Below are 22,938 nucleotides of genomic sequence, written 5' to 3'. Positions count from 1 at the left end.
ATCAAATATTCAAATCCATTGAAAATAAAACTTAAACAGATGTTAAGCTACAGCGCAAAGGAAAAAGAAGCCAAGTCGGGCTTAGAAATATTGATTTGATAGTTATTTAAGATTTATTTAAGAATTAACGACGCTTCTTGACTACTATGGTCCCTGCGTCGGCCCTGCAGTGCATTCCTGCAGCGTGATTCGATCTCTGGGTCCCGTATTACCAAGCTAAGGTCAAATCCACTGCGCCACCACAGGACATTTGATGTAAATAAAATTTAAATACAATTCCCACAGTTTCAGCCCTTAAGCCAAAAAAACTAAAAAACGAACATTTTAATTCATTTTACAACTAACAGACCATAAAAAAATATTGAGTTGGAAGTAAAATCTAATTCAAACTGAATATTTTAGTTCCTCAACCAAGTTTAAAACACGCATTCTGTAATGTTTGTTTTATTGGAATTTGTTTTATACAATACTTATATAAGATTTGGGGGTGATTTGTACAAGCAAATTGTGGTAATTCCCATGGGGGGGGAATGCCAGCCCATTTATAGCTGACTTGTTTTTAAGTCAACTAGAATATAAACATACGATGGATAAGAATAATCCAATTAATTTAAAACATGCTTTGTCAAATAATAAAAGATATTTAGATGATATTTTGGTCTTAAATTTTAAGGATTTCATTGATATTTCTAAAAATATATATCCATCAAACATTATTCTTGAGCCTAGTCATGGCGCTGGCCATGAAGATCATTTCTTAGATTTAAATATTAATATTTGTGATAATAATAAATTAAGTTTTAAAATGTATAATAAAACGGATGATTTTGATTTTGAAGTGATTAGTTTCCCATTTCCTGAAAGTAATATACACTCAAATATCACATATTCAGCGTTTTTCTCACAGTTACTTCGTTATGCAAGGATTTGTAGTAATTATATTGATTTTAAAAATATATGTAAAATCTGAAGCCAAAAATTGATATCAAGAGGTTTTTCTGCAAATAAATTAACTTGGCAATTTAAAAAATTTAGTTTTCATTATAACGAACTTTTAAATAAATATCAAAAGAATTATCCAGAAATACTTAAAGAAATTTTCAACTAATTTCGGAGGTTCGAAAAATGTTGTCGCAGCGCCATTTATTTTGAATTGTGTTTCTAATTGAGCGGATTTTCTTAAAAATTAGCCACATGGTAAAGATGAATTCTATAATTGTTTAGTTCATTCAGGTTTTTTGCAATGTGTTAATATTTGTGATTTGGTAAAATTTATAATATTTAGTTTACCTATTGTTGCTAAAGGGAGGGATATATTAAAAGGATAAGCTTGTTTTGGTTTTACTTGGTTGTTTTACATTTGCTGTTTTTTTTCTTTCATATGCATATATTTTGGGGGTGATACCTGACGCGGCGATGCCATGGATATTCTGTGGTAGCCACAACACTGTGCTGGGTAGAGAATTTAGAGTGGCGAAACCCTATATAGGCCAGTGTATTCTCCTGATGAGCCCTCATGTTGGGTGTTGCCTCTGAATTATTTGTCTATATTATTTTTTCTATAGTTTGGTAAATGACGACTTATACTTATTGACGACAGGACTGCCTGTCCATGGATTATTCTTTATGGTTGATTGTGTGTGGCTATGCTGTTTGACCTATGTGATTGTATGGATGAGTAGGGTTAAGGCCTCATTCAAGTGTTGGTCTATGTTAATCACTAATTTAGGAATACAGTCTTCCTTTTCTCCTTCTGTCTCTCTTTTTTTTGTGTGTGTGTGTTAATGCTGTTGCATTGGTGATTTCTCTTTTCATGATTTAAGGATAATAAAACTATATCAGTTAATACCTGGCCAAGGAATTATTTATTGAAAAATTTAAATGCTACATTAGCTCTAAATATCAAGGTTAGCACAATAGGTGCTGCTTAAGTGAAAATTGATAAGGCTCTGATTCAAGACTGCTCACCATCTGACGACGTAGCTTCTTGAGTGGCCTAGTCAGGTTCAGATCCCTCTCTTGATGGGAACTTGGACACACAAAATATCGAGTTTCACCCCCTGTAGCCTTTCCCTCAAACTACATCCAGGATTCCACCATGACAATAGGTCTCTTTGTGGCTTGCACCCAATGCAGTTATTTGTACTTCAGCAATACTCCTTGTTCATCTCTTCACTGGCACAAGTAAGGTCGAAAAAATCCCAGATCTTGGGGGACAGCTTAGCTTATGGTACCTAGTCTTCATGTAAAGGCACAAAGGTGGATTCAACCAGATGGACTAGACCTACTCAAAAAACACACAAGCATTTGGTTTAGATTACTGGGTATCTTTGCCTTTTGCCCTCAGGTTTATCTTCACTTTTCCTCCGCCACTGCTAGCTCAAGACTTAAGAGTTCATCAAGAACTCACTTGGTTATCAACTCCCCGTCGTTCTCCTTACTAATTCTGGCTTTGGATTTAGGAGCTCACCAAGGGCTTCTAGATTCTTCACCAGAAAGGCCATGGGATTCAACATCAACATCTCACCCCAGTATACATTCCAAAGTAGCCCCACTAACTAATAAGAATCCGGTACACCCAGGGGCTAAGGGTAAAGATGACCACATACTGAAGGCTTTGTATCAACCAAGACTCTGATTATGTCAGTAGAAACAAACCAAATATATTTTAGACGTTTCAAAAAGACTCAAAAGCATGATTTTGTTTCAGTTTTTGGTACTGGACTGTTGCCGAACTTTTCTTTTCTTTTTTTTTGCTTTTTATATGAGGGTGATGTAAAATCTAATGCCGAAATTTTTTCTGACTTTCTTTGAATTGCAATTTCTTTTGACACAAGGGTGAAGCGCGACAAAAAAACAATTTGAAAATTGATAAGGCTCCATTGTATTTTTTTCCAGGAAATTTCTTGCAGAAGGAATTGTCGTAAAACCTCTATTACCATTTTTAAGAAAAAAGTAATTAAAGAGAAACCAGTCCCTTTTCCACACCCCTTTTAGCTGCCGTCCCCCAAGGCACATCCAATTAAATTTAGAAACAGCTTTTTGTTGAAAATAATGTGAAGGTCCGATAGCTATACCTTTGGGAAAATATGGTACCCACATCCACTGGGGCAAGGGCTGTAAGTTATATAAGTTGTCCATTATTGACATAGAGGTGTTGATATAGAGGACAAGGGACACCTTTGATCTTGGGATTTCAAAACAATAAGACGGTTAAGGTAAACCTTCCCAGAAATGACCAGAGAGATGTGAACTAAATAAAGAAAAAACTATATACTTCAAAGTTTCTGAAAGGGTATATCACCAATGTCACAGGAACGGCTAGAGTTACCAAGTTTAAGCCTTCATGATGTGCTGAGGAGGATATTGGACTAAAAAAAACTCTATTTGAACTTTACTTCTGCAACTACTATTACAACTACTATCACTACTACTACAACTGCTATTATTATACTAATACCACCAATTATTGTCCATTGAGTTCCTCTCTCATTTGGAGTTTTAAAAGCCCTTACCCTTGTTGACTCCTGGAGAGAAAATCTTTCTTCTATAACCGTTTCCAAGGATTTAGTGCAACTTCGCAGTCACGCCTTCTCTTTGACGCTCGTTGCCTCTTTGGATAGGGATCTAATATTTCCACTCGTCATAAACCTTGGTTTCTGATCACTTTCTCTGGACCTCTGCATGCGACAAATTTACTTCCAAATTTGGACTAGGGCGTGGCCTTGAAGAAACCTTCCATTTACATCTTCAGTTATCCCTACTGATTTGCCATCCAGCGCTTATTTGGTGTATTCAAGACTGCTCACCATCTGACGACGTAGCTTCTTGAGTGGCCTAGTCAGGTTCAGATCCCTCTCTTGATGGGAACTTGGACACACAAAATATCGAGTTTCACCCCCTGTAGCCTTTCCCTCAAACTACATCCAGGATTCCACCATGACAATAGGTCTCTTTGCGGCTTGCACCCAATGCAGTTATTTGTACTTCAGCAATACTCCTTGTTCATCTCTTCACTGGCACAAGTAAGGTCGAAAAAATCCCAGATCTTGGGGGACAGCTTAGCTTATGGTACCTAGTCTTCATGTAAAGGCACAAAGGTGGATTCAACCAGATGGACTAGACCTACTCAAAAAACACACAAGCATTTGGTTTAGATTACTGGGTATCTTTGCCTTTCGCCCTCAGGCTTATCTTCACTTTTCCTCCGCCACTGCTAGCTCAAGACTTAAGAGTTCATCAAGAACTCACTTGGTTATCAACTCCCCGTCGTTCTCCTTACTAATTCTGGCTTTGGATTTAGGAGCTCACCAAGGGCTTCTAGATTCTTCACCAGAAAGGCCATGGGATTCAACATCAACATCTCACCCCAGTATACATTCCAAAGTAGCCCCACTAACTAATAAGAATCCGGTACACCCAGGGGCTAAGGGTAAAGATGACCACATACTGAAGGCTTTGTATCAACCAAGACTCTGATTATGTCAGTAGAAACAAACCAAATATATTTTAGACGTTTCAAAAAGACTCAAAAGCATGATTTTGTTTCAGTTTTTGGTACTGGACTGTTGCCGAACTTTTCTTTTCTTTTTTTTGCTTTTTATATGAGGGTGATGTAAAATCTAATGCCGAAATTTTTTCTGACTTTCTTTGAATTGCAATTTCTTTTGACACAAGGGTGAAGCGCGACAAAAAAACAATTTGGTCGAAAACTAGTACTCCATACTTTCAGGAGTGAAATAGCCTATCGTAATTGTAGTGACACTGAATTTTTTAGAGGATACATTTGTCTGTGGTGGTCCGGATAGACAAAACTTTCGCAAAAGAAATAGTTTTTGTAATGGTTATCTAGTTTTATATTTGATTTATGTGCACTGTTGCACTCAAGTGCAGATGATGAGCAAAATATTGTTGAGCTCAACACTAAAACACCGAGGTCGGAATCAGACTAATGGCTAAAATAGAACATAGCTTAGCTTTCAATAAGCAACACATTATGTGGACTAGTAGCTATAAACTTTAGCAAAGTATGGCCAGAAAGCTCTTCTTATATATGAATTGAAAATAAATTCCCAAAAAAGACAAAGGAGAAAATACAAAAGAGGGGGGAGTGGAATTTTCTTTTGTAGACAAACATTTCGTTTCAGGTCAGCAAAAAGAAAATAAATTAGTTACTTTTCTGACTTTTTTCGTTCCAGTTTTTACAAAATTAACCTCTAAAGGAGAGGAAAATCACTCTATTTGGGTTTCAACTTTCTCTCACTAAAAAATCGAAAGCTGGCGATATTGTTTGGTACATTGAAGTCATTTAAAAGTTGAACACGGCGGATATTGGGATCAAAGATGACTGAACAACAACAAATAACTACTCCTCAGAACGAGAGTGCTCTGCCCTTACCACCGATTCAGTACATTAGTCTTTACAGTGATGAAAACATAAGGAGAGGCAGATCATTACCTCCACCAGCTATACCTAGAGATGGGTATCAAATGTTTGGCTTTCCTATGAACATGGATGATGCTGTTATTAGGCCCTTGGAAAGCCAGGTAAAGTAAACATAGAAAATATTACTATATTTTTAAGTAGCTTATCATGATATTTATAAAATCTAGAGGAATAGATTTACTAACCATTTAAGACATGGAAAGGGATTTTCAAACCCTATCCAGTGTCTAACCCATTCTTAAAATTTTTTGAGTCTCTAACCTCCTCTTTATTAATACCAACTTCTCTAGAGATTTCTCAATTCCCATATTTTTCAAATGAATAGGCTAGTAGGTCTAGTGTAGCCTAATTCTAAAGGTTTGTTATGTTGCTGTTAATAGCAATTGAGAGTAATAGCCACACTCAGGCTCAGGTTGCAAAAGCTAATCAAGCTCTTGAACTCATTAAGTGCTCTTTTGTAACCAGAAAGTCATGTGTGGTTACAAAATTTTTTAAATCCCTTGTCTGTCCCCACCTTGAGTTTGGCTTGACTTTGGCCTTTCCCCAAAATAAAATGGACACAAGAGCCCTTGAAAGTGTCCAAAGAAGAGCAACCAAACTTGTCCATGGCTTAAATAATGCCCCTTACCAGGATTGCCTAAGGTCTCTGAGACTTCCAACCCTCATGTATTGAAGATATAGAGGAGATGTGATCATGGCACACAAAATTTTCAAATCCAGTCACCTGAACCAGATCTTCACCCCTCCATGGCTAACAATTCAAGAGGTGACAGACTGAAGCTTCACCTGCCTGGATGTTAGAGAAGAGAATGACATGGCTTCTTTTCCATTTGGGTGGTCCCCCTCTGGAATAGCCTATCCAAGTCAACCATCCAAGCTGAGATTCCCAACTCCTTCAAGGCTGGAGTCAACAGGGACTGGAAGAGGGCTGAGTGGAGACTGGACTGGGAAGCTAAGCCAACATAATTACATCAATCACCACCAGCAAGAACCTACAGGAGGATCTACCACCTTATCTTGCTGGCAAATGCAATTTAAGGTAATATTTAGAGAGAAGTAAAATAGATTTTTGGCTTAGATGTAATGATGTTTCAAGCAGAAGTTTGTGCCTTGGGTATGATATTTGCATGCAGTATGCAGTATTGAAGATTTACAGTATGTTTTGCCATACTAGATAGGTCTGGTTATGTTGTAAACCAGAAAAATTTGGTAAATTTTTTGCAGTTCATATAATTGGCTTACCAATAAAGTGAACATGCCACTCAATACCTTTTTTATGTTTGTTATAAATATAATAATTGCTTCTGCTGCAAATTCAAATTTAAGCACTTTTTGACCTAACCTTATTATAAATAATTTTAGCACTGAGAAAATGTAGTATTATTTTGTCAAAAATGACCAAGAAAACAGCACTGAGAAAACATAGTATTATTTGGTCAAAAATGAGTGATAACTAATACTTTAATTGAAAATTTGTTGTTTTTAATTGCTCAAAAAGTGCTTCAATTGGAATTTGCAGTAGAAGCATTGTTACATTTGTAAAGAACATAAAAAAGGCATCAAGTGGTATGTTCACCTTATTGGTAGTCAATTATATGAACTACAAAATTTTACTGAAAATTTTTTAGTATTTTTCATCTCAGTTGCCAAGGACTAAATTCAAGTTATAGCTTTATGGAAGATTTAGCTAATAGGTTATTTCTGTTTTTCAGGTCATAGATTTAACTAGCACATGGCTTAATATCCATAATTTAAAGTTGCTTGCTTTAGAGGGATATAATTTTTACATGAAAAATTTTACATAAATTTTTACATGTAATTTTACATGAAAAGGCAATGGTATCAACATGGTGGCCTTACTGTATATATTAGGTCAGATATTTGAGTGACTAATTGGACCAATTCAACAGTAAGTAGAGGAGATGGTGTTTGAGTCACTTGTACTTTATCTATCCTTTTTGTAGACCCAGGATCAGACATTCCCTCTTTTCCCAATAATAAGTCCTATATATACAAATGGGCAACTTCAATAACTTACAGATCTTTCCCCAGGAGCTGTAGGGAGATGTCAACCTTGGAGGTAGTTATTTGACCCTTTGACTATTTTAAACAAGATGTCCATCTAAAAATTTCGATCAGATATCTTTGGGGAAATGCAGCTAAAAAGGGCATAGGAGGCAAGTTCAGTTGCCCTCTAATCTTTTAAATTTTGAAAAAAAAAACAGTAGAATTTTCAATTTTTCAATCAACTGAGTACCATTCAAAGTTCACTCCTTCCATATGAAGTAGCCCTGGAAAAAAAATAATGCACTGAAGCCTTATTACTCTTAACTGCAGGAAATCTTATCTCACTGCTGATGTAGAAACATGGCCTGTTGATTCTATCAGAGATCATTATATTAATTTTTTAATGACATAAAGTTTGATTAACAAATGTCAACTGTGGTACATAAAGCATTCTACAGACTGATCTATATCAAAAGAATTAACTTATTTTATTGAAGGCTGCTCATCTCTGTGGTATACACAAACAAAAAATCAGAGTCAGAGATCATTGAGTAATTGCAAAGCATTTAAATTTGTCCCATTTTGGAATGTTTACCTTATGAGCAAAGGTTAAGTAGTCTTTGCAATTCAGGAGGGATAGATCAGATTTGCTTAACACTTTTTTAGTTATTGAAGGCTGTTAGAATTTATCTTATAGTGACTTCTCTCAGTTCAGTCATTAAATTCATTAAATTTGCACCAATCATGATTTTTAAGGAAAGTTGGACTTTGTAAAATTTCTCATTAATTCTTGGAACTTGTTGTCTGATCATGTTGTTTCACTAAATAATGTTTTCACAGGTTTAGTTGGAACCTCTTTATTAAAGGTAGAATGTGAAGCTGTAATATTTATGGTCATAGTGGGGTATATTGTGTTCTTGTTCAGTATGAATGATTTGTTTTGTTATGTTATATGCTTATGGGATATACTGTTTATGGAATTAAGAAATACTTCGAAAACCAAATGCTGTTTATTGTGTCAAGATTGTGTCTCTCTCTGTTTTCCTTGTTTATTTTGTTGTCCTCTGCTTGGATTTTAGAAATGTGCTTATAACTTCAAGAAGAAAAGTAATAATTAAAAATTATACAATTGTAACTGGAAAGTGAATTGATAAGATAAAATAACTATGCTGACCAAATTGGCAAATGCTACCCTGGGTAGATCATGTATCCAGTGTCAATACAATAACATTCATGGGCAAAACCATATGATAAGCTACATTACTTCCTAAAGCATTATCAGTAAAATGAGGGAATAATTTGCAATATGTCTTAGTACTAGAAGCTGGACAAAGCTTTATTGTAGACAATTCTCTTTGATTTGTTGAAGTCTAGTGTTTGATCCTTTAGTTGGATGGCTCTCAAGGTTAGGTAATTAACTATGATGAGCTAGAGAGTTTGAACATTTTAGTTGAAATTGATATTTGAAATTGCGTAGTCATGTCTATGATGATTGAGGGGAGTCTAGTTCTGTTATTTCGGTTTAACATCACATGTTGAGTTGCTTCATATCTGTAGCATAGTTGTCACAGCTCTTTTTTTTTTCTTTCATCTCAAGCCTGTCTCATTGGTCCTTTTTCAGCCCAGGATGCTAAGCTGGACATATATATATTCAAGAGAAGATCTGCAGTATTTGTAACTGTTATACAAACTTTAAACCCTCAGTTGACATACCAAAAATATTGCAACCTTTGATTGTATGAGAGCTTCATCACCACGTGGTAGTAACCATTCAGACTCTCGAATCTGGTGCTTATTTTTCCCAATAAAGACAGAATATTAAAACTTTTGTGATCAGGAATTTAATTTTGTCTAGTCATTATTGTTGTTATGACTGTAACAACTAAGCTATAAGTGACTTCTAAGAATTGAAATTTCTTGAGAGTTTGGAGGAACAACTTGTAGAATAGTAGATAAAATTTGGTTTTTAGTCTTAGAGCTAGGAAAGATCTACCTATTGGGTAGATATGACTCTCTAGGTGCAACAAAGTTATGCTTTTAAGTCTAAATTACTCCTAATTCCTTGGTGGTGGTATTAGTTTACTTGGAAACAAAGAAATCCTGATAATTAGATCAAAACAAGAAAAAGGTTGCCTAGATTTAAAATTTAAATGTGATGTTATTTTTGGGGTTCTGTCCTTGTACGTTTTAGTGCTGCTTATCTCCTCAGGGGTCTCTTTGTCCAACCTTTGGGGTTGAGTGAGTCAATTTTGTTTTCAAAATAATGGGGGCTGTTATGCACTAGACAAACATTTTCAGTCATAGTTTCATTTAACATGTTGATTGAATATAGTTGCTCTCCTTTTACTTGGATACTTGAAACATGCAGCTTTATTAAGCAAATGCAAAAGTAAGGCACAATGTAAAAACCTTTGGCCATTAGTCATGGCCCCTCCCCCTTCCCATGTTCCAGTTTTATTTTTGATATAGCACCTGTTGAGTTCTACATTTATGTGCAGTATCATAATTTTTAAAAATGTACTAATAAAATCCTTATCCAAGTCAAGGCAACAAGGGTGACACATTGCAACTTTATTTATACTTAGAATCTTCTTTGGCTAACCTATAGGTGGAAATATTTGTACAGTAGCTTTGTCTGATTAACGTTTGGAATATGGTCTGATGTGCCAGCAGAGATAGTTCCCGAAAGCACATTATTAAAATTTCTCAAAAGGAGTTCTGATCACCTTTCAAAGTTCACAATTGTCAAGATTAGCAGTATATTATTATTATTGATGGCATTTTGACTCTTCCTGCAAAACAAAAATGTTTTGGAACATAGTGAATCACAGTATAATTGTTTTAAGTTTTAAAAACAAAACACTTTTTTATATTTTGTAGCAAAATAATTTTTGTGTTTTATAACACTGAATTTTAATCATCACTTTAAAAACTATTATTAATTTTGTGGCTTGACATTTTGTCCTATATCAACATCTATTTTTGTGCCCTGCTATATTACATTTATGTAATATATATATATATATATATATATATATATATAAAATTAATGAATGATTCAGCAAATATATATATATATATTATGAGGTGAAAATATTGATGTACAGTTACCATAACTACTAGGATAGCCTACAGGACGTCCTTGACAGAATTTAGCATTTTACTATCAGGTTAGGTGCCATGATGTGCTGAGCAGTAGGATTTACAAATGTTTGATAAAGTATTATGTTTCATCTTGTGTCATTTGTTTTTAAGTCTTTTAGTGTATAATTTTCAAGATATTAATGACTCGTTTATGCTACATATAGTCGTTGAAATGTGAAACAGTAATTTGTTGAAACACTGATTATTTCTAGAATGGCTCTTGAAATTGTATATGCTTGGTATAAAAATAGCTTTTTTTAATTTGCCATATGACATAATAAAGGTGTGTTTAAAGTCTGACTCTTTTGGAGGGATGAATGGGGTCTGAAGTAAAAGCAGAAGCTTGGAAACATTTTTCTGGGCCTGATTTAGATCTATTCCTGGAAATTTCATCAACCTAGCACAACTACTATTCAAAATTACAAAAATCCCCTAAACTAGGTTTTCTTCTGTGCTACTGCTGCTTTTTGACCTGGCTCAGCCCATAGGTAAGTTTATAATGTAAAATTGCATATTATATTATATTACATACCATTCTAACAAAAGCTTAAAAAAAATAACCATCCTTGGTCCACCTCTATTGAATATATATTGTTTAACTATTTGGCATTGAATATCAATTGTTGCTGGTTTGGCTACCACACAAGAAAATTTGTAGGTCTAAAACTGAATTTTCATATCCTGTATGCTGAAAATAATGAATACAAAGGCGTTCATCAGTGTTCCTTTGAGGGATTGGGAAGTGCTGGCTAATGTTTCTGTTGTTAATACTTCAGAAAAGTAGAAAGTACTTTTTAATTATCTATTCAAGCCGAATGTATAGTTTTTTTTCTAAGAGGATTCTTTAGAGCAAAATTGGGGATTTTCTATCCCATCCTGGTTTTTAAGTTTGTTATTAAGGTAATTAATTTGGATGTAATTGGATACTTTTTTGCCATAGATTTTTAAAATCAAAACCATGGAGCCTCCACAAATGTTACACACTTCCCTTATTATGTGTCTTTTATTTTTCTCATGAAATGATTTATTGTGGATATCTTAGAGCTTATGATTGGTTGTATTTTGATAAAGAAAAAAATCCTATGTTAATACTATTGCTTATTGCAGAAAATTAGGCGTTTGCACCCTTGTAATTATGATCACAGAAGAGAGTTGAAAAAGTTGAATCACTCAATCTTGGCAAGCTTCCTAGACCTTCTTGACATTCTCATAAAATGCCCAGAGTCACCTAGGAGACAGGAAAAACTTGAAGATATCACATTGCTGTTTATTCATATGCACCATCTAGTGAATGAATTCAGACCTCATCAGGTTTGTTTTTTTTTTTCCTTTTTTAATATACATAACCATCCTTTAGGTGGTTACAGGAAGTACATAATGCTTGCTTTTTCATAATATGTTCAGAGTGTTGTACAATTAATACTATACTCTGGAGATCTTACTCCCATCCAAAGAAAGGTAGACTGTTACTGTAACCTATTCCCTTTTATCCTATTACTGTTTCCAAAATGTTCTCCAAGCTTTTGAATTAGTATTGAGTTATGAGCCAGAGGGATAACCCCTCCTGACCATTTAGACCCAATGCAGTGTTTGGTGCATAGATGATAAATAAAAGTTTGAATAGGGATAAATCCTTTTATTAGACAATGATAATAACATTCACAAAATATACTAGATATTTCAATCATATGTACAGTGAGCATAATCAGCAGAAATTCTAAGATTAGACCAATAAATGTCAGTTCAGTTCACTTGGGTTTATTAAAAAAAAATATATAACAGTCATAACATGCATAATCTCTCATCTCTATGCAAAAAATGCATGCTGTGTCCCTTATCACCTCAAAACTAAATACGCACAATGGCTCTCCCTCCACTTCTTGATATAACCGTGACCCCTACCAGCAAAAACATCCTTAGAAGTCCCCACACTTTCATCAAGGAGCAAACCACTCCAACTCCCACACACAAAAAAATACTGAATAATGGCTAAAAATATCTTATCTATTTAAAATCTTTATTCAGTTTAAACTATTTCAAAACAAGATGATTTTTTATTCTCTTTTTGAAAGAACCAAGGGAGCTCCTACCTCTCAGTTCAAGCGGTAGGGTATTGTAAGCCTTAGTGCAGACGATGTCAGGCGAAAAATCTGACCTCACTGTTGACATATGTCGAATATGGATATGTGGATATAGTCTTGTAATTGGAAGATGCTGTTTGGCTACCAAACGGAATAGATTCCTAAAAGGTGGTAAAAAAATGTGATATCAAGTATATTTTGTGAATGTTATTATCACTATCTAATAAAATGATTTATCTGTATTCGAACATTTATTTATCATCATGGAAAGGCAGTGTGATATTCCAAAGTCACTAAATTACTTTGGTGCATAGATACTTTATCAAAGCGGCAAATACGCTCATTGATCCCAGTGCATCTGGTTCTCAATTTGTCCTGAGAGCTCTGTTCAAAAGCATATAAAAGCTGTTCTCTTTTTCAAAAGGTGTCTTTCTGTTCAAAAGACAGTGTTTGCTGTGTTTTCTGTTCAAAAGCATACTCTTCCTGTCTTTATACCCACACTGCTGTGTTGCTCCAAACTGGAAAAGGGAAGCCAGCCCTACAATCAGTAGACTGCTATGCAATATGTTCTTGAGTCATAATATTCAGATCAGATCCCGAATTCCAGAAATAGTCGTCCTGTTGCCCATAAAAGACCAATTCCTGTTTGTAAAGAAGCCAGGCTGAAACTGTTGCTTCGCCTACTCTGTTTCCCCAATAGCTTTTTGGATGCATGGGGAAAACAACCTAAATCTGGTATTTCTGATCAGCATATTTTTTGTGTAATGGTGTTGGTAGTGACCTCTAGACTGCTGAGTATATTTCAGTAATCCACCTAATCTAATGAATACAGTAATCTCAGCCAACCATTGAATTCAGAAGAATCAGAATTAATTCTTCTTAATTACCATAACAGTTATTCATCACAGGCTGACCGCATCTATAAGTGTTAAGGCAGTTGACTGCATCTCATACGTAGTCCTTCTTATCAGCACCTTTATGTGCCATATTTGCAGTTTTTCACATTTATCACCAAACATTTACCTCCCATGCTTCAGTTGTTACCAAAAAACCCCGTTTCAGCTTGCCAGTCTTTATAATGCTGTTGTGCTGCCTCATAGCATGTATATGCCTTTCTGGAGAATATTTCCTAAAACTGATAGAGGGAAAATCTGTTTTGCCAAGTACTTTTGAAATATTGGATGCACAGCTAAAGACTGATTAATAAATAGTCATTGATCAGTTAATAAAATATAAATATATTAATAAGTATATTATTAATATTATGATATTCTTTTGATAAAAATGATTCATTAAATAAAAAATTAATAAACAAATATAACATAAAAAATTCAAGAAAAAGAACAATATAAGAATTAATTAAAAAAAGTAAATTGTAAAAAGTGTTAATAAATGACTGATGAATAAATACAGCCTAGCAGACCCAGAAATCACAGTTTCAAAACTTTGTAAAACCTTACAGAAGCACATAGCAGGTTGTCCAAGGTCTAGTGTTCTGATCTGATGAGTTATTGAGTTTTCAGTTTATTTGTTTGAATATTTGTTTACTCTTCCATGCTGTATTTATTCCTGTTTGTGTCCGTTTTATTTTCTTCATTTGTTATCTGTCTTTTTTTTGTTCTTGTAGATGGGTTGTCAGATAAATTAAAATGAAACAGAACTTTTCTATAAGCTATTACAGTCAATTTTGTTATTTCTATGAATCTTGAAAGTCTTGCAAAAACGGAGCAGCAAAAATGCTAGGGCCTAAAAGCGTAAAAGCTCTAAATCCAGCCCTGGGTGAAACAAAATCTTGAGCTGGTGAGCTTTCAGCAATTAATATCATAGTACATCAGATATTAGGTTTAATTTTATTAGTTCTTGCCCAAACTGTTGGTTTATTTTGAAATGAAAAATTATTTGAAAATAGGGAATTTTGAAAAACTTGAAACTTTGGCAAACAAAAACGAACAAAATTAATTAAAAAAAAAACTGTCCGAAAAGTTTTTTCTAAAGGAAAGTAAAAGTCATATTAAACTTAAGATGAGAATAAGTAGAAACCTACAATAAGTCAAACCCAAAATGACCAGAAACCACTATTAAAAAATAAATGAAATCCAAAACAAACAGAAATGAAATAAACAATTCCAGAAAAAAACATACAACAGGTACTAATATAAATGAATAAGTAAATCTTAAAACAAGTAAAGCTTAAGTTGAATATGCAAATCAAGCTGTTTTGCTTGATGTAACTGTACCAATTATGTTTATGATTAGGCTGAGTCACGAGGTACTTCTAAATATCAAAATTCATTAAGATCCGATCACCCACTCGTAAGTTATAAATGCCTCATTTTTTCTAATTTTTCCTCTCCCTTCAGCCCCCAGATGGTCTAATCGGGGAAAACGACTTTATCAAGTCAATTTGTGCAGCTCCCTGACACGCCTACCAATTTTCATCGTCCTAGCACTTCCAGAAGCACCAAACTTGCCAAAGCACTTAACCCCACCCCCTAACTCCCCCAAAAAGAGTGGATCCAGTACGGTTACGTCAATCACGTATCTACGACATTTGTTTATTCTACCCACCAAGTTTCATCCCGATTTCTCCACTCTAAGCGTTTTCCAAGATTTCCGGTTTCCCACTCCAACTCCCCCTAATGTTTACAGATCGGGTCGAGATTTGAAAAAAAGAGCTCTAAGACATGAGTTCCTTCTAAATATCAAATTTCATTAAGATCCTGTTCTTAAGTCAAAAATACCTCAATTTTTCTAATTTTTCCAAATCAACACCCCCCCCCCCAGCTCCTCCAAAGAGAACAGATCCGTTCCAATTATGTCAATCACGTATCTATAACTTGTGCTTTTTCTTCCCATCAAGTTTCATCCCGATCTCCCCTGTCCTGTTATGTCAGTCATCCTGTCCGGTTATGTCAGTCATGTATCTTGGACATATTTTTATTCTTCCCACCAAGTTTCATCGTGATCTCCCCGCTTTAAGTGTTTTCCGAGATTTCCGGTACCCCCCCCCCCCCCCAATGACGCTGGATACGGTCGGGATTTAAAATAAGAGATCTGAGTTACGATGTCCTTCTAAATATGAAATTTCATTAAGATCCAATCACTCCTTTGCAAGTTAAAAATACCTCATTTTTTTCTAATTCTCAGAATTAACCCCCTCCCCTCAAACTCCCCCAAATAGAGCGGATCCGCTCCGGTTATGACAATCACGTATCTAGGACTTCAGATTATTTTTCCCACCAAGTTTCATCCCGATCCCTCCACTCTAAGAGTTTTTCAAGATTTTAGGTTCCCCTCCCTCCAACTGCCCCAATGTCACCGGATCCGGAGGGTATCCGGTCCAGTTATGTCAGTCATGTATCTTGGACTTTTTATTCTTCCCACCAAGTTTCATCCTGATCTCTCCGCTTTAAGTGTTTTCCAAGATTTCCGGTTCCCCCCCAACTTCACCTCCCCCTCCCAATGACTCTGGATCCGGTCGGGATTTAAAATAAGAGATCTGAGTTACGAGGTCCTTCTAAATACGAGATTTCATTAAGATCTGATCACTCCTTCATAAGTTAAAAATACCTCATTTTTTCTAATTTTTCAGAATTAACCCCCCCCCCAAATCCCTCAAATAGAGCGGGTCCGTTCCGATTATATCAATCACGTATCTAGGACTTCTTCTTATTTTTTCCACCAAGTTTCATCCCGATCCCTCCACTTTAAGCGTTTTCCAAGATTTTAGGTTCCCCCACCCAACTCCCCCCAATGTAGCCAGATCCAGTCGAAATTTAAAATAAGAGCTCCGAGACACGATATCCTGTTCGTAAGTTTAAAATACCTCATTTTTCTATTTTTTTCTAATTTAACCGTCCCAACACTCCCCCCCCCCCAAGATGATCGAATCGGGGAAACGACAATTTCTAATTTAATCTGGTGTTGTTTCTGATACGCCTGTCAAATTTCATCGTCCTAGCTTACCTGGAAGTGCCTAAACTAGCAAAACCGGAACCGACAGACCAACAGAATTTGCGATCGCTACATGTCACTTGGTAGATACCAAGTAATAATATTGAAACTTACTGTTGAAGTATACAGTTACGATTTACTTCTTTTTTATATATTATTTTTTCTTTATTTTCTTTCTTATCTTTTTCTTTTCTTTTTTTTTTTTTTAGTTGCAACATATGCAAACATATATATAACATGTGATTTACCTGATACTAAGGGGCTATTATTGCACCAGCACCATCTCACCAGTTTTCATCAGTTATTAGCAGTCTTTTTTTTATGGCACTTGATATTAACCAAGTGACATATAGCAATCGCAAATTCTGTCGGTCTGTTGGTCCCGGTTTTGCTACTTTGGGCACTTCCAGGTAAGCTAGGACGATGAAATTTGGCAGGCGTACCAGGGACCGGAGCAGATTAAATTAGAAATAGTCGTTTTCCCAATTTTACCATCTGGGGGGGGGGGGGTGGGGGGCCCGTTAATTCGGAAAAAATAGAAAAATTGAAGTATTTTTAACTTACGAACGGTTGATCAGATCTTAATGAAATTTGATGTTTGGAAGGATATCGTGTCTCGGAGCTGTTGTTTTAAATCCCGACCGGATCTGGTGATATTGGGGGGGAGTTGGGAGGGGGAAACCTAAAATCTTGGAAAACACTTAGAGTGGAGGGACCAGGATGAGACTTGGTGGGAAAAATAATCACAAGTCCTAGATACATGATTGACATAACCGGAACAGATCCGCTCTCTTTGGGGTAGTTGGGGGGGGGGGTAATTCTGAAAAATTAAAAAAATGAGGTATTTTAACTTAGGAACGGGTGATCGGATCTCAATGAAATTTGATATTTAGAAGGATATCGTGTCTCAGAGCTCTTATTTTAAATCCCGACCAGATCTGGTGACATTGGGGGTAGGAGTTGGGAGGGGAAAATCTAAAACTTGGAAAACACTTAGAGTGGAGGGATCGGGATGAGACTTGGTGGGAAAAATAATAACAAGTCTTAGATACATGATTGACGTAACCGGAACGGATCCGCTCTCTTTGGGGTAAATTTGGTCTTTAGAAAAACGAGGTATTTTTAACTTACGAACGGGTGATCGGATCTCAATGAAATTTGATATTTAGAAGGACATCGTGTCTCAAATCTCTTATTTTAAGTTGCGACCGGATCTGGTGACATTGGGGGAGTTTGGGATGGGGGAACCTAAAATGATGGAAAACGCTTAGATTGCAGGGATCGGGATGAAACCTGGTGAGGAAAATAAGCAGAAGTCTTAGATACGTGATTTACATAATTGGAATGGATCTGCTCGATTGGAGGGGGGGGGGGGGGTAATTCTGAAAAATTAGAAAAAATGACGTATTTTCAACTTACAAAGGAGTGATCGGATCTTAATGAAATTTCATATTTAGAAGGACCTCATAACTCAGATCTCTTATTTTAAATCTCAACCGGATCCAGCGTAATTGGGGGGGGGGCAGTTGGGGGTACCGGAAATCTTTGAAAATACTTAAAGCGGTGAGATCAGGATGAAACTGGATGGGAAGAATAAAAACCTGTCTAAGATACGTGACTGACATAACCGGACCGGATCTGCCCTCTTTGGTGGATTTGGGGGGGGGGGGTGATTTTGAAAATTGAGGTATTTGTAACTTACGAAAGGGTGACCAGATCTTAATGAAATTTGATATTTAGAAGGATCTTGTGCTTTAAAGCTCTAATTTTAAATTCCGACCAGATCCTGTGACATTGGGAGGATTGGAGTGGGAAACCGGAATTCTTGGAAAACGTGAAAACTGGGGTATTTTTATCTTACGAATTGGTGATCGGATCTTAATGAAATTTGATATTTAGAAGGAATTCATGTCTCAGAGCTCTTATTTCAAGTTCCGACCAGATCTTTTGACATTGGGGGGAGTTGAAGGGGGAAATATTGGAAAACACTTTGAGTGGAGGAATCGGGATGAAGCTTGGTGGATAGAATAAGCAAATGTCCTTGATATGTGATTGACGGAACCGTACTGGATTCACTCTCTTTGGGGGAGTTGGGGGGAGTGGTTCAGTGATTTGGCGAGTTTGGTGCTTCTGGACGTGCTAGGACGATGAAAATTGGTAGGCCTGTCAGGGAGCTGCACAAATTGACTTGATAAAGTCGTTTTCCCGGATTTGACCATCTGGGGGGCTAAAGGGGGAGGAAAAAGTAGAAAAAATCAGGTACTTATAACATATGAGTGGGTGATCAGATCTTAATGAATTTTGATATTTAGAAGGACATCGTGACTCAGAGCTCTTATTTTGAATCCTGACCGGCATTAAACCTCTTATTTTCCTTTTAAATCAATCTATATTCATAGAATTGTGTTAGAGCTCATACCATATGATCTCTTGGCTCTTAGCTCTTCATGCCTCGTCACAAGTGCCATATGAGCTCTTAGCTCTTGTTTACTTTTTAGATTCCTGGTAGTTGATTAACCAACAGTATCTACTTTGGGGCAATTAACAATTAAGTAATAATATTGTTTACATAGAAATTAAATTTTCGAAATCTTAAGTGCTATCCATCTTACACTGATATACATTCTTAAATTTTTAGTACATCACAAGTCAGACTCTCTTTATCTAAAGTCAAAATCATGTTTTAGGTGCCAGGGACTGGTAAATTGGCATATAAAGAATATATTAAAAACTATAAAGTTTGTTATATGAAGTACTTGTACATAAAGTTAAAGACGTGTTTTTAATTGCTGGTGTTGGGTACATCACCTTATTTTATTTTTCTTGATTTCATTTACCAGTAGGGTTCTTTGTTCTTTTCTTCTTTTTTTATTCTGTGTTTGTTCTGACTGGTCGCTTTAGCTTGTTGTTGAGTCATTCATAGATTAATTGTTTGTCTGAAGGATCAGGGAATTAAGGGGGTGGTATCCCCTTCGCACAGAGGGTCATTTCTATTTGTCCTTGGATTTAAAACCCCTCTTTTTAATTTCAACCGAAAAAGTATTTGATTTTTGTTTAGTTCTAATATGTTAAATATGTAAACGTTGTATCAATAAGCTTTTTCTTTGTTCTTTTACTCCATTTTTGACATAACTGGTGATTTCAGCAAGTCACAGTATGAAATTGTTAATAACTTACGAGAAAGAAATCTATGATGATCGGTCAAGGAGTTTCTGATCTTTCAACTGATGAGAAAATTTACTTGCCTTTTACTGCTGGACTATTTTTTGCTTTTGATATAAAAACTGACAATCTTGATTTGTATATCTTAAAAATAAAGGAAACCCATTTTTCTTCGTCAGTCGACGGTATTATATATTATACGATATTATATATTATACGATATTAACTGAACTTAAACTTACAGTTTTTTTTTTACTTTGCTATGGTTCTTTGATGAACTGTGCTAACGTATTGTAAATTGAAAAAAGTTACAGTTGGGAGAAATGAATTGCAAATCTGATTTGAACATAATTAGAAAATCTATTAACTTAACAATTTTTAACAAAAAATTGACTTTAAATTATGCTATTTTGGTTTAAAATAATGCACAATATAGGTCATGTGTCACATGGCGTAATGTTTGCTATCTCTAACAGCATCAAAGTAGGTGTGTATTCATTGCTTCTTTCAGTTTTGTTCTTTGATTTTTAGGACTGAATGTGAACATTTTTTTGAAAAAAAATAAGTTGGCGAATCTACTTCATACAAACGAAAATTATGACAAAAATATGGAAGTTGATGGGTCCCTCCTTCACTGTCATTTGGCTGTTAGCCCTCTTTTGGAAAATGAAAAATAATCTACTGTTTTTATGTTTCCACCCCCTCCCCCCAAGAAAAGAAAAAAACTGGTCACCCTTCCCCTCCCCTTAAGAGCTGAGGGTAATGGCCAATTAGTCTTTGTGAATACTGAGTTGAAGCGACAGACTCAATAAGTTCTACATCTTTTTGCTTTGATCTTTGGAACCCCTATGCCTCCCCAAGAAAGAGATTTCTAACACGTTCGATTGGAAGTTAAACAGACTGCAACTAAAGTGGAATTTTGGTTTCATTCAAATATATGAAATCTTGCCGTCACATTTATGAAAAGGGTAGCATTTTTGAAAAAAATTAGTTGTTGCTTTAAAATTTTTCAATCGATCGATTACTATTTCAATTTATATTTATCCTGTAGGCCCGTGAAACGCTTCGAGTTATGCTAGAGATGCAAAAAAGACAGCGGATTGAAACAGCAGAGCGTTTTCAACGCCATCTAGATCAAGCCTTAGATGTACTCCAACAAGCAGCTCAAACCCTGCCAGATGAATCTCAGTTAGAGTTAATGAACAAACTCTTGATTCCCCAACAAGATACGCTTCGCGGTGAGGAGATTCCCAAGGATACTGATATCAGTGGTTGTAGTATTAAAGATAAACTTATGTGTGATATAATTGATGCTATGTAACTAAAGATGTTTATCATTTATGCTTTTACCTTGGTGTCGTTATTTCCCCTTAGTCTATTAATCTGAGACGATATTAGTGCCTCTAGCTCCCCGCGCTATTTCTTCACTGTCGTCATTACCTGCTAAGTTTGTACTTTAGGTAGGCAATGAAAAGAAATTTCAATCTTAGTTTAGGGGTTATCAATTACTAAGATTTACGTGTATATTTTTTTCGTTTTGGCTCTATTGTTGAATTATAAACGTTAATTCCATAAGAGTCGGGAGACAAACATGGGCTAATTAAGATACGCCGGTGGTACTCCAATTACCATCTGTTGTTTCAACTAAAATTTATAAACTCATTCGGCTTGGTGTTGGTACTTCTGTATACGTTCCTGCGGGAAAAATAAACACAGATATCCCAAGATCCCAAGAGTATCAATAACTGGCAAAACTAGGTTTTTTAGTATTTTAGCATTGGAAGAAGAAGGGGTGCTGAGGAAAAAAAGCAACAACACTAATTTTAATGCAGTTATTCATGACTTTATTAAGCAAGCTGGAAATTTCAAAGCAAATTAGTTAACTCGAGATGAGTAATCTATTGCGAAATTTCTCTGTAAGTAATAGTTATTCAAAATTCTTTTGTTATCTGGAACTATGTTTTGTAAAAATCAAATCTCCAAAGTAGGCCTAGATTATTCTTGAGAAAAAATAACAGTGCAAATCAGGAATAAATCCTTTTATTAGACAGTAAAAAAAAACAATTATATAAATTCTGGATATTTCGATCACATACACAGCGACCGTCATCAGCACATAAAAATACCTATTTTGGAAAAATATTCTCAGGTTAAGCAGATTTAGCTGAACTAAAGCTGGTACTTCTGCTACTACTAAGACCCCACTGTAGCACCAAGCCGCCTGAGGTGAACAAAGCTACTCACACTTCCCCTTCATCCTAATCTGTTCAGTCTTCCTCTTTACACCCTCCCGAGAAGTTCTAATTCCCCTCTCATCCTTCCTTATGACATCCTCCCACCGTTTTTGGGGACGACGTGCTTTTCTTTTTGTCACAGATGTTTGGCTGAAAAGGACGATCTGTAGCCACCTGTCATCTTTCTTTCGCAGAACGTGACCTAGCCATCTCAACCTTTCTCTCAGGTCCGTGTTTACCAATAGGCCTAGGAGTGCACAATACCAGGAGGTAAAATGAACTATCACTGAGTGATTTTTTCTTAACAAAACCTTGACTAATGTGAATAATCGTCAAAGTGCCAGGTGCACTCAGCCGCCGTTTTGCCTATTCATAGAAAAGTGATTTTAAAACAACACAGGAACTCTATGGCCACTTATAAACTGTCAGATATCTCCCAAGAATGGCAGCCGAGAGTTCGCAATCACCTCTCTCTTTCACAGTGCTTCCACTATCCCCGAATTATCGGGGATTTTACTGAAAATCTTTGAGTCCCCCCAAAAGGAGCGGCAAAAACTTTGGGCCTAGAAGCGTCAAAGCTTTAAATTTGGCCCATTTTTTCTCTCATTACAACCCTAGAAAGCGGAATAGAACCACATTTTCATACAGCTTACTGTTTTAAAATACTGTCGGATAGACGGGTACCCAAAACAATCCGTAGACAAATCCGCCTTGAGCACTCGAAACATTTTAAAAATGCTTCTTTTTGCTAACATTTTCATCTAGGACGTTCGAATCATCAGGATAATCTAAGTATTGTAGAGTTTTGATGACAGAGTTAGGGAATGATTACCCCCTCCTACATTTTAAAGTGCCCGAAAAGAAAAATTTGAATTTGGAGCATGTTTCAAAGTATTTTAGGGCAAAATTG

At 35.7% G+C, this 22,938-nt stretch overlaps 1 protein-coding gene across 1 annotated transcript; it reads left to right on the top strand.

Annotated features, from left to right (window-relative positions):
* Positions 1-4,823: 4,823 nt before the first annotated feature.
* Positions 4,824-21,369, top strand: LOC136032306 (mediator of RNA polymerase II transcription subunit 7-like). Its single transcript, XM_065712594.1, has 3 exons — positions 4,824-5,547; positions 11,705-11,908; positions 20,846-21,369. The coding sequence occupies exons 1-3, from the start codon at positions 5,344-5,346 to the stop codon at positions 21,113-21,115; spliced, it is 678 nt and encodes a 225-aa protein (XP_065568666.1). The 5' UTR covers positions 4,824-5,343; the 3' UTR covers positions 21,116-21,369.
* The last annotated feature ends 1,569 nt before the right edge of the window (positions 21,370-22,938 follow it).

This window comes from Artemia franciscana, chromosome 10 (assembly GCF_032884065.1).
Source record: "Artemia franciscana chromosome 10, ASM3288406v1, whole genome shotgun sequence".
Classification (NCBI taxonomy): domain Eukaryota; kingdom Metazoa; phylum Arthropoda; class Branchiopoda; order Anostraca; family Artemiidae; genus Artemia; species Artemia franciscana.
The sequence above is the reverse complement of the archived record's forward strand: the minus strand, read 5'-3'. Positions and strand labels throughout refer to the sequence as shown.

Coding starts and splice junctions, on each gene's coding strand:
- LOC136032306 (XM_065712594.1), top strand. CDS start 5,344: ATGACTGAACAACAACAAATAACTACTCCTCAGAACGAGAGTGCTCTG. Junction 5,548..11,704: donor TTAGGCCCTTGGAAAGCCAG/GTAAAGTAAACA, acceptor TGCTTATTGCAG/AAAATTAGGCGTTTGCACCC. Junction 11,909..20,845: donor ATGAATTCAGACCTCATCAG/GTTTGTTTTTTT, acceptor TTTATCCTGTAG/GCCCGTGAAACGCTTCGAGT.